Source organism: Dipodomys merriami, unplaced genomic scaffold (assembly GCF_024711535.1).
Source record: "Dipodomys merriami isolate MVZ:Mamm:240054 unplaced genomic scaffold, mDipMer1.0.p SCAF_35, whole genome shotgun sequence".
In the NCBI taxonomy this organism is placed as follows: Eukaryota; Metazoa; Chordata; class Mammalia; order Rodentia; family Heteromyidae; genus Dipodomys; species Dipodomys merriami.
The window spans coordinates 6,187,965-6,200,448 of NW_027205048.1; the positions used below are offsets into that span (position 1 = coordinate 6,187,965).

The following is a 12,484-nucleotide window of genomic DNA, read 5'->3' on the forward strand; positions in this document are numbered from 1 at the left end:
CACAAGCTCCCCGGAGACCCAGCGCCCTTGCATTGGCCAGTTCTGCAGCCCGCCGAGCCATTTCTACTTTGTAGGAACCGGGAGGGGTCCAGCCAATACCTCGGGTCAGGTTCAGATCGGATTTGTACTTGACCTTGGGAAAAGGAGGAAACAAGAGGAGTTTGTTGGCAGAGTTTGGGGAGCTTTACCACAGAGGAGATAGGATTTAAAAGGTAGCTGTGAGATTCAGAAGATGTGGTTGCCATTAAGACAACAAGATGTCATGTGTTGAGCCTGACTGGCGTGTGACTATCCTTCCAGTGGTGGTAGCTGCCCCGGGAGTGTGGTAGGCTGGGGCCTCCTGGTTCAAGTCTGAGCTCCGAGGCCTTAGGGAGGTCATTTCCCTTGGCTGAGCTTCAGGGACTGGGCAAGGGCCAGGCTAGGTAACTCTTGTGTGATCCCTTAGAAACAGTAGAGCATAATGACCCCAGAGCTTGGGGTCTCACACTCAACATCCAGGGCCTGCCATTCTGAGACTTGTCTATAAAACGAGGCATACTTGTCAATAAAATGCCCGGAAAGCATCAGCCTACAGCAGAGATGGAAGCAGTGGTGGTTACTGGTTATTTCTGGTACCAAAGTGTCATGTATCTTAGATGTCTTCCCCTAGAAGCATGGACTGTGTAAAGACGGCTCACATCACTCTGCAGCTGGTGGGCCTTCTGCGCATGCTTCAGGCTCAGCTGCTCTGGGTCGCAGGTGGGCTGTGGCAGGGGCTGCCTGTAGTGCACATCACTGGCCAGTTGCTGGCTTCTCTTAGCCTGGAGGAAGCCAGGCTGGTCTGGGCGGCTGTGGAACTGGGACCGACTCATGGCAAAGTCCTTCTTGTATTCGTTGTCACTCTGGAGCCTGCCGACGTTGAGGAAATGTCTCATCCTTGGGTCATCATGGACGCTGCGGTACCCAATCTGCAGACCACGGTCGCGCAGGAAGGCCTCTTTGTACCGGAACTACAGGTCAGAGGAGCAGAGTGGGGTCATAGGGGCCCACCTCCCCCCTGGGTCAGCCTGTCTGATAGGGCCAGCTCATGGAAGCCCAGCAGTGGGTTAGGAACACAAGCGTTGGATTCCGGAAGACCTAGCTGTGAGGTCTGGGGCCAGTTATTGAGCCTCTCAGAGCCTTGGTTTTACCGTGTGATAAAATAGGAAAAAGAATCTCTATCCCGGTTTCATTGAGTACATTCAATGAAACGAGAGCTGAGCTTCAAGTCTAACACCAATCCATACCCACTGATGGTGGAACCTGGTATTATTGATGCTTTAATTAATACTCTACTGGGAGAGAAGGCTGTCCATTCTGTTGCTTGACTTCTTTCTAGTCTCCCAGGACCTAATCTAGGGCCTCTCAAACCATTCACAGTGATGGACCAGTTTCATTTTGTGTTTCTAAATTCCTTATTCATCATATATATTCCTACTATATACACTTGACACCAAAATTGGCCTTTATTTTCTTCAGTGGGACAAGCAACTGATCACTTTCTTGGATGCCAAAACACCAAATTGTTAAGGACATTACTGAATGACTGGTCTGGGTACTTGGCTCAATGTGGACTGGCAAACAAACATGCATGGATAGATGTCCAGTGTCTAGTCAATGACATTCTCCTTTTCAGTACTCACAGATCAATGACATTCTCCTTTGCAGTACTCACAGAGGCCTGTTCTGTGTCAGACATTACAAAAACAACTGTTTTCCTTCCATCCCTACATCAATCCTATGAGACAAGTATTTGATCCTTATTTCAGAGATGCAAACATTTGAGTGCAGATAATTTAAGCACTTCATCACAAACAAATAGCCATTCCACCTAAGAGACATCAACTGAGTCCTGGTGGGCAAAAGCTCCATTGCTTTCTCCTCTATCACAATGTGGTTCAGCTAAAAGAAGTTCCCATACTAGGAATCAACTAACCAGTCATGTATCCGCTGACTTGTAGGTGTTGGTCCAACAACTTTTAAGAGTGCCTGTCCTAGATTAGGCACACTTATAATTCTAGCTACTCAGGAGGCAGAGATTGGAAAGGTCATGGTTTGAAGGAAGCCCAAGTAAAACATTATCCAGATCTCATCTCAAGCAATAAACCTGGTGTGGTGGTTCATGCCTGTCATCCCAACTATGTGAAAGGTGTAAATAGGAGGATCATGGTCCTGGAAGGCCCCAAGCATAAAACTGGATGGAGACCCTAATCAATAACTAACTGACGCAACAGAGCAAGGGTGTGGCTGAAGAGGTAAGCTAGGCCCTGAATCCAAGCCCTATTGCTGTCAAAACAAAGGGTGCTCCTAAAACACACAGAGTTAGAATACAACCTTCCCCAATTCTAAATATTTTGCTAAAATCCTATCAAACAGGCCTGTTTTGGTATGGAGAAAGAGAGAGAGAGAGAGTGTATCTTGGCGCCTATTCTGAGCCTTCCAGCAGCACTGGAGAAAAAGCATGAACTCTGTCAGAGCGTGGGGTCTTACGTCACTGGCGATCTCCCTGGACACCCGGGCAGTCTGGAACGGGATGGCATCCAGCCTGAAGTCATAGCCACCAGCCCGGTTCTGCTCCCAAGACTTTCTGTAGACTTTCTGGATTGAAAAACCAAAGTGTGGGTAAGCAAGAGGATGTCGATGGCTTGAGTGTTATTTGTTCTCAGCAGGAGTGGTTTCTAAATATGGCACACTCCTGGGATGAAAGACCCATGGCCCCTGTCCATCTGGAGACTCCTCAGCTCTGACACTGGTGGGGCTAGTCATGAAGGATTTCTACTCTAAGCTTCCAACCTGCTGACTAGGCCCTGTTCTTATGGGGTTCCAGTCTGGCTCACTTGCCACACCCCTGTTCTCAGAGACCCCTACCATTTTTCCCATCTCCTCACTCATTCTTTGTATCTCATGTGCAGTCTCTAGATGCCAGAGCTCAAAGTACCAGACCCCAGTTTCTTCCCATGGGTGAACAGTGCTGTCTTTGGGTCTTGGAACAGACACAAGCATCCCATTGTTGATCCCAATATTAATTGGGACCCAGTGTGAATCCCATTGACTCCCAGAGGACCCCTTGGACTGGGTGGGATAACAGCACACCTTCAAGATGAGGCAAGCTATATCTCATGAGCATCCTAGGGGAGCCACGGGGAAAGCAGGAGCCCTCCACTGAACACATGTTATCAACACCTCATCAGGCCCCTGTCCCATGTCTCTCCTACTGTTTTTCTTCTTTTTGGATTTCTTCCCTTTTTCCATAGCCCTGACATCCCCTCTGGGAGTCTATAATCATGTCCTCTTAAGCCTCAGTTTGAGCCACATCAGTGATAGGGGCCTCACAATTTTCTGTGCCTTCTTGGAGCTCATTTTTCTTTCAAGATAAGAGAATGGCTCCATGAAAGGAGTCTTCGGGAGGTCCCAGTGGAGGCTTGTCCTTTATTCAGCCCCACAGAAGGGAGACAACAGGGCAGCCACATCACCAACAGATTACAAAGTGACAGCCCCAGACCCTGTCATTGGCTCTCTTGTTCTGTGAGTGACAGCAGGTCATGGGGCGCTGAAGTGCCTTACTTTTGTCATCTGGAAATAGAGGTCAAGGCTGGTGTGCTGTTCTATAGGAGCTTGAGGGGGATGAGCAAAGGAAGAGGCCAAGGGAAAAGCCAAGCACCTCACCCTCTCCCACACTGGGCCTGGGATGAGAAGGGACCACAGAGCGCTCGAGCAAACCAGGGGTCTCCTCATATTTATGTGCTACAGTCATTGTCACTTTTACTTCTAATCTTCACCTCTCACTCTAGTATCCAAGACCCCTAGTCATGGGCCAAACATCTACTGTATCCTGAAGTCTGAACCCAGTTCTTGTTTAAGGAAATCCCTTAACAGATGGGTCACAGAACCAGAATGGTTAGATTTACTCCTTCACTGCTGAGCTGAGCAGCTAGGACTGAAAGACACATATCAGGAGCAAAGCATTCAGATAATGGGAGATCAACAACCCTCATTAGTTAGCATCCTGCTTCCTGGATTAGTGCCCCCGTAGGTACTAGAGTAATAAGTAGAGTCAGGACCCCACCGCTCTCCATGTACCTTCTTGATAAGGGTCTCTATACCAGATGTGGGCCAGTTAATGACACTGAACTTTACACAACATCAAAGTCCAGCATCATCCCTTTGATGCCCAATGCCCCCCAGCTTCTGAGCCTCAGTGACAACGGGTTCAACTGTGGAGAGACTGGCCTTAGCTGGGTCTGGTTTGCTAGCTGCATTTCTCTGGCGCTCCTCACTGTATACTATTTGCTTGCTTGTGACCACTTTCTCCGTGAGTTTTCTATTCTGTTGGGGTTTCTGCCTTGCCACTGGGATTCTTTAGATTCCGCGGGCTCTTTGATTTGGAACCCTGGGTGTTCCTCTTCTTGATCACAGTGGGCGCAGTTTTGTCCCCGTCCTCACACATTAGAGTCATTTGATTTTTGAGTTATTTCGGCTGCCTTACACATCTCAATAGCTTTCTTTGCCCAGGAAGGTCACTTTGCCTCCACGTCCTCCTCACACTGCACTTGATCCAATTGTGCATATTCCACACGCCCCCAAAGAAGTGCTCTTTCAAATGAGTTTCATGAGTTCTCTGCACCTGCCGGCCCCCGCAGCTAATTCCAGCTCTGGGACTCTGTGGGCTGGACCCCCTTTGTGAGAGAAAAACATGCTCCCTTCACCAGCCAGGGGTGGCTGTCCTCCTTAAGCAGGGACCCAAAATGAACCGGTAGTTTCAGCCCAGTTTCATGGCTGTGGGCCTCTGAGAGTCCTTCCACTGAAGGCCTGGCCTCCCTATTGGGCATTAATGAGCTGAATGTTGTGTGTCAGCTCTGCCGAAGGGCGGGCCAGTTTTCCCGGATGGGAGGCCCGCCCACCAGAGCTGCTGTTCTAAAATTATCCTTGGTTCATCCCTCAAAAGTATCAAATGGTCATAATAACTCATATTTACAAAGCACCAGCGCATTCACCGCGTGGGATCCCACAGGGCTTTACAAACGTAACAAACTAATACACACGCTAACTAGAAGGCGCCTCTGCCAACCCCTGCGAGGCAGCCACCTCTGAGGTGAGCGGCAGCAGCTGTCGATCTGCACGCAGCCCCAGGACACAATGGCCAGGCCAAGGAGGAAAGAATGGCTGGGCTCTAGGAGGCCGCAGGCTGCCCCGGGCCAACACACTCAGCCTGTGTTGTTCCGATCTGACGGTGTCTTTTGATTCTGCTGCCTCTCTACCTGTTATCCGGGGATCACAGCCTTGCTGGCCGTGTGGCTGTCTATTCTGTTTCAACTGGGGGCCTCCAACCCCTGCTAACAAGAAGCCTGGATTTAGGAAACAACATCTTGGGTATTCACGCAAAGAGCATGCGTCCAAAGGGAAATTGGGAGTGCTGGAGGGTCGGGTTGCTTGCACAAAGGAGTGAGCTGTGTTGGGATGAACCCAGCTACCATGGAGCATCTTCCCAAACTGTGGGGAGAGGTGGTGCTACTCCATCTCCATGGTGATAGTCCTCTGAATAGCTGAGGGGTCTCCACCCACTGGGCCCGTGGGTACCACTCCCTTGCCTGTAACTCGGCACAGCACTGAGCTCTTGGAGCCATATCAAGACCCAGAATTTGGAGAGCCAGAGGAAACTTCTGTGTAGCTCAGCCTCATCCTGAGCCCTGGTGAGGGAACATGACCAAAAGTCACAGAAGCAGTTTGTCCTGATCTCCGTTCAGGTGCTGTTCTCTCCCAAGCCCTGTTCCTAAGGCTTTTTAACAAATAAAAGCCACAGACAGTTTTACAAAAGTAGACCCCTGCTCCATGAAGCACAAGCTCACTTACATCACTCAGGTGCTGCGCGTTGAGGCGAGCTCTGGTGAATTCAGGATGGTCAGGAATCAGGGTGTATCTGTGCAGGGATTCTGCGTCCCCAGCTCTGTACAGGCGCTGTGGGTAAGGCAGGCTTATGGTCAAGATAGCACTTTATTTGCTGAAAGCATGAATGAAAAGCAACTGATTCTTTTCTGGTCCCATCTCCTTGATACCTGCCCACCCGATGGAGCTAAATCCAGCCCTTCCTTGAATTTCCTTCTAGAACCCTCTGCTGGGAGAAGGGTGACTATGAGACCAAGGTCAAGTGCAGTGGCTGGTTTTAAATAAACCCTGGTTAAAAAAAGATTTCTCAAGAAAGATCCGCTGCAAATGGGCCAGAAGCCAGCACCTTGGTTGGCTATAACTTTTGTTTTATTCAGTAGAAATGTGTGTGTATTTCAGAAAGTCTTTGCAATTAATTCATGTTCTTTTTGCTATTAATGAGGTGTGCACTCAGACCTCTGATTGTTGGTCACTACCCATCCTTTTCATTATAAAGAGGATTCTATCGATCTTATTATAAAAAGGACATAATTGATTCTTTTCATTATAAAAATGCCTTTATGCATTCAGGAAATTAAGGCTTTCAGTTCTCTTCGATCTCAGGAAAACCCAGTTTCCAAGACTCCAGCTTTATTGTTGTCACTATCTTAAGAATGGCAAACAAGTTTAGGAGAATATATTATAAATCCGATCCATTCCCCCACATGCGATCTGGGCTTTGCAAACATGAGCTGGTTTAGACAGGCTCTGTGAGATGGGGCCACTCGGTCACTGTGGAAAGGATGGAAACCCTTGGCCATTCAGGGGGAACAAAAAGACACATAGCTTCCTGTTCTTTGAAATAAATGCAAGAGAGAGGAAATGGGGCTAAATTACATGGGGAGCAAAGCAGAAAGAAGCTTGGAATATAACTGTTTTCTCTTTTTTTCCCTAACTGGGTTATATTAAGCTTTTAATAATATCACTTTCCATTAGCAATTAAGATGATGAGCTGAGAGCTCATCAATAATATTTGGCATTATTATCATTATGAGTCTCATTATAATAAGGGGCATTTGTGGAAGACTTATTGTGTTCCTGGCATTTGCTAAAAGCTTTGTTTGCTTTAATTTATTTAATCCTCAGTTAATTCACTTAATCAGTTAATTCACTTAATCATATGAAATGGCTGCTATCATTATCCCTCACCCCCCAACCCTCTCCTTCAAATAAGGGAGCCAAGATTGGAAGGGATTCACAATCTCTTCTAGCAATCATGTGAGACAGAAGGTGCCCACCCACATCGATCAGAACCTGTATTCCTCAGCCCTGGCCAGTAAGTAACAGTACCTTTGCCATGTGCCCAAGTGAATGAGGACAAAGAACTCACCTCATTGCAGTGTATATAGCTATTTTGAGCATGAACCAGGTCTGGGGAATCAACCACAGTGGTGAACTTCATGCTGTCTGGTTTGGTACGGTATTTACTCTACAAGGAGAAGACAAAGATTCCCACACAACCCAGTCAAACATCATGGTTTTTAATCCATCTTCACCCTGCCTTCTCAGGACCAAATGGACCAATGGCATCACTAGAAGACAAGTCTCTCTTCCTGGTGGGCACATAACTATTAAGACTATAGGAAAAATCCAAATTCTCCTTTGTGATCAGAAACATTGGATATTTATTTCTCCTCAATGTGAGAGAATTCAGTGAAAGTCAGCACTAATGGGGCCTTGCTCAGATCCTGTCTGTCCACGTAAGGTTATTAAGAGACTAAAGTTGGTGGTGCCACCTCATGGGGCTTTCAGGACAGGAATCCCAGGTCATCAGTCTGGTGGAAAGTCAGTCAGTGTTGCTATCCCTGTGCAACTGTTAACACCATCTGATGGTTGCTAGACAACAGGCACTTCCAGTAAATTCAGTGTGGAAGTACATACTCCTCCCTCTTCCAGTGAAAATCATGGACCATTCTAGGTCATAACTGTGCATCAGGTATTTATTGAGGATCTCCTAATGTGTTTTGCCTTTAGTACCCCAGCAGTGGAATTGTTTGGAGGGAAATGTCACTTAGTTTTAGAATTTGGTTTACAAATGGCCCTAGGATAATAATGAGTTGCCAGCAGCCCTGGTTCCCTCTTGGGCCATTCACTCTGTAAGCAGGCTCTGTCTTCAAAAGAAATGCTAGGTCACCCATATCATTTTAGGAGGACAGGCTTATGGTACCTCACTGATGAGTTTTCCCGCCTTCTTTGCACTCTCCATCTGCGGGGATCTCAGTGCCAGCCATCCGGTCCCCTTCATGCCTTCTAGGTCTGACTTGTAGTGAAACTGGAGGAAGAAAATCATGGGCTTCTATCAGGACAGTATGTAGAATGATGAAGGCATTTCAAAACATCCTTGATTTGTAATAGCATGTGTAATTATGTTGCATCTCTACAGTTCAATCACTTCATTGTGAGTGGATCATCAAGTACAATCCTGAATTTATAGTTTTCTTTTTTTTTCCTCCCTGGGAATTAAATAGTGGGTCATGTGTAACACACAAAAATCCAGACTAGGGCTGGGAAGGTGGCTCAGTGGTAGAGCACTTGCCTTGCATGCCTGAGGCCCTGGGTTCAATTCCTCAGCACCACATAAGCAAAAAGAAAAAAGCCGGAAGTGGCACTGTGGCTCAAGTGGTATAGCGCTAGCCTTGAGCTGAAGAGCTGAGGGACAGTGCTCAGGCCCAGAGTTCAGGTCCCACGACTGGACCCCCCCCCCCAAAAAAAAAAGAAAAAAAGAAAAAAAATCCAGACTAGTGAATTAGCAAAACATGAAGCACAAAATAATGACATAAGTGGATGATTAATCTAAGAAAAAGCTGAGGGTCAGGCATGCTGGCACATGCGTATCTCCTAGTTACTACAGGTATAGGCCAGAAGATCATAGTCTAAGGCCAGTCTAGCCAAAAGCAGAAGACAGTCTCCACATACATTATTCAGCTGATATCTGAAAAGTAAACTAAACGCTAAAGAATTGTGGCTTAAGTGGTAGAGCAGCCATAGAGAGAGAGGGAGAGAGAGAGAGAGAGAGAGAGAGAGAGAGAGAGAGAGAGAGAGAGAGAGAGAGAGAGAGAGAGAGAGAGAGAGAGAGAGAGAGAGAGAGAGAGAGAGAGCATGATGGGGATAGGGCTCAAATCCAAGCATCAAATAGGATTATTGTGTTGCATTCAGCCAGTAAAGCAAATGACTGCCTGAATAGAGCAATCTACACATTGTTCAGCTGATAAAAGGATATTGAGTCCTAGATAAACCTATAATGATTTAGCGCAAATAATTTTTTTATCAAAATGTGACTCAGTTTCTCTCTGTCATACATGAAGGTCTTAATAATCCCTCTGTTCTCACAAAAAATGGTTTGAGAGCATTGTTGGATTTTTGTTCTAGTGGTAGTTACTGGAAGTGGTGGACGTGAGTCAATTACAGGAGGACTTTAGCAACTAAAACAAATTTGCATGCATCTGGCTAATCCTGTCCATTTTAATCATTTCATGCCTCAGTTTACCTCCCCTCCCCACTGTTTGCTTAAGACTGCAAAAACAGGACAAGTCTTATCTTGCTTTCTCCATTTTAAGAGCTCAGAAGATTAAGCCTCTAGCACTATTCCTGAGAGGAAAAACAACCTAAGAGCTGCTTTAAGACAATGTGTCTAATTAGAGGCTCCCTAAAACGTCAACCTTTATGAAGATTCCTTGATCTGCCCACATTACCTACAATGAGTCAGCCACCAAATACCTTTCTTCTTCTCTTTATGGTAATTAGGTATTTTTTTAAAAGGTGAAAAATGCCTCTCTAAGGAAATCTAAAATTTGGATCTAAACGAAGTTGATGGCATTTCTCTAATTTAGATATAAGCTGTGCTGTAACGCAAAATATCACTCCAGATACCAGCCTGCCAGCCTTTTTAGTTGTCTTTCATTTCAGGATTCACAGTGCTCCTCACAGCTGGTCTCAAAGAGGGGCCGTTTCTGATCTACTGTCTGCTGGTTAATGCCCCGTGCAAATTCGACTCTGCCTTCCAACTGCTGAGGGAAGACATCACTCAGGCTGCGGAGCAGGTTTCAAAACCCCATGTCAGTAAGATTGCTTTTTTTATACCTCGATCTTTCAGTCTACACCGGCAAAGCTTTTGCCTTCGACTCTTGATAAAGAACAGAGAAAATTGGATAAATTTCTAAGTTGGAGAGAGTAATCCTACAGGGTCTCCTCACAGCCAGGCCTTCTCCCTTTCATAAGCCAGATGAAGTGGGGAGCGCTCTTTCAACTTGCCTTTTGTTGAGGGCTGAACAGTACGATCGCAGGTAAGTCAGAAAGCAAGATGCAGGCTCCCCAAAGATCTCTCTTATAAATGGGTTGTCTATTGATATCTCAGCTCTCAGCCCAGCTTTGACTATTCACGCAGACCCTAAAAACAACACATCTGCCCCAGACTTCAGGATAAAAGAGGGGTGAGGAGGCGAGGGGGAAGCTGAGAGGTGTCATCTACCCCAAGATGGTTTGGGGAATAATTCCAAGGTAAGAACAGACCTGTCTTAAACTGCCCATTGAATCTGGCTTTGCCAAATGCAGCCTCACTCTTTTTCTTGTATGTAGAAAAGCCCAGAAGCCACCTGCAGATTCATACCTGGGGTTTCCCAGCACCCTCATTTTGGAGGTTTTATACATAGGCTAGCTGCAGCATTCAGTCTCTTTAGTTCTAAGGAACACAGGAAACTATGCCAAAAAATGTGCCCAAAGGGCCGGCTGGAGGAAGGGGCATACTGTGATATTAATAAGGGACATTATCATCACCATCTTGTTATAGACCATTTGTCTCATTCGGTGCTCAAATGATGGTTTGGGGTCTCAGAAGAGCAGTGACAAGATGTGCTCTGGGTAAGCCACACTGGTGGTGCTTTACAGCCCAGACTGGAGACCCCGGGCTCATAACCCAGCTATCTGGGAAAGCCAACGAGGCTGAACCAAGGCCCACAAGGCCAAAGCTAGTAGCCCTACTTCACTTCCTACAGTTGGAGGGTCTTGAGCAAGTCATTTTGCTGCCAACTTGTGGCCTGAATAAGTTAAATTAGTACCTTATTATTGATTGCTAAAATGGCAGCCTACCTAGATATTAAGTGGGACTGGGCAAAACATTTACACTCACACCTGGCCCCTGTGTTAAGGTTTCCATTTATGATTACCACTGCTGCTTCTGCTGCTGTGATTTCTAAAGGGGAAAATGCAGCCTGTTTTCATGAGCCAACTGCCCCCCCCCCAGAGGGAGCCTACAGGGACCAAGGAAGGACAGACATGGACTAGCACACACCCATGATGGGACATTGCACAGGCTAGCACAAGAGGGACAGGTGAGCTCCAGGGAAGAACAGGGCCAGGCCACATCATGTGGAACTAGGCATGAGATGCAGGGACATCTTTCAGGTCCCTCTGGTGTGAGCCAAAGCTTTCTTCTGACACAGAAAGGAGCAGACAGGAGAGGCACTTCAGTTTCATGGACCCTTCCCAGAGTGCTGAGGGGCCTGGACTGTGTTGAACGTTAACTTCTTTTCAACAGAGCAGAATCAGCCACGTGAGACTGGATTTTTGAAAAGGACTATAAATAAAGTTGAATGTTCTAAGGTCAACTATTCATGTCAGCTTGGAATTCTGTCTCCTAAATTAACCAATTTAGAATCTGAAAACAAGGCACATATCATAATATGATCATTTAAATTTTAAGTAGTAGTAATCTCTTAGCCTCTAAAATTTTAATACAAATCTTGTTTTTTAAATGTCAGTATACAATTGAATTCCCTTTATATACCTACTTGAAAGTAATTTTTTAAAAATGAAAAGAAAATGTCAATATGAGGTCACTAACTCCCATTTCTCCTGTTAAAATTATGTTATTTTTTTGGTAGGACGAGGGGCAGTGTTGGAGTTGAACTCGAGACTTCGTGCTTGCTAGGCAGGGGCTCTACTGTTTGAGGCCATACCTCTCCAGCCCCCTTTGCTTGGGTTAGCTTTTTTGAGATAGGATCTCAATTTTTGCCTGGGCTGGCCTAGTTCTCAATCATCCTATTTAGGCTTCCTATCATAGATGGGATGACAGTCGTATATCACTGTGCCTAGCCTTTCTGTTGAAATGGGATCTGGGGAACTCTTTCCCTGGAAAAACTATTTTTTTTTTTTTTTGCTGGTCTGGAACTGCAATTCTCCGTATCACAGCTTCCCATGCAGCTAGGATGACAGGCATGAGCTACTAATGCTTGTCTACATTCTATTTTTTATGTTAACATTTTCTTTCTTTTCAGAAATAAACTAAAATCATATCTCTAGGTAATGTTTAGGTTTCAATTTCCTTCCTCAGTAAAATGAAATAGACACTAAATTGATCCCACCACTTAAAAAAAAAAGAAAACATTACGGAGACCAAACCGTGTTACCTTTCTAATCTAGAGAAGAAGGTTAGGAGGTAAAGGTTGCTCCAGGACATCCTGCCAGTAAGAAAAAAGCTGAATTCCAGCCTCTGTCTTTTGGCTCCCAGTTGCCTCTGCATCTACCCAAAAGTTTCTTTTCTCCCAAG

The 12,484-nt window shown here is 45.9% G+C and overlaps 1 protein-coding gene across 2 annotated transcripts in view; it reads right to left on the reverse strand.

The window, feature by feature from the left end:
- Nrap (nebulin related anchoring protein) overlaps window positions 1-12,484 on the reverse strand; it is a 68,772-nt gene that overhangs the window by 796 nt on the left and 55,492 nt on the right. For both annotated transcript variants that reach the window (XM_069988046.1, XM_069988045.1), the window contains exons 36-41: window positions 8,108-8,212; window positions 7,271-7,369; window positions 5,869-5,973; window positions 2,509-2,616; window positions 678-989; window positions 2-133 (exon numbers count right to left, since the gene is read on the reverse strand). In XM_069988046.1, coding sequence (XP_069844147.1) covers window positions 2-133; window positions 678-989; window positions 2,509-2,616; window positions 5,869-5,973; window positions 7,271-7,369; window positions 8,108-8,212 — 861 coding nt within the window. The remainder of the gene's footprint in view (window position 1; window positions 134-677; window positions 990-2,508; window positions 2,617-5,868; window positions 5,974-7,270; window positions 7,370-8,107; window positions 8,213-12,484) is intronic.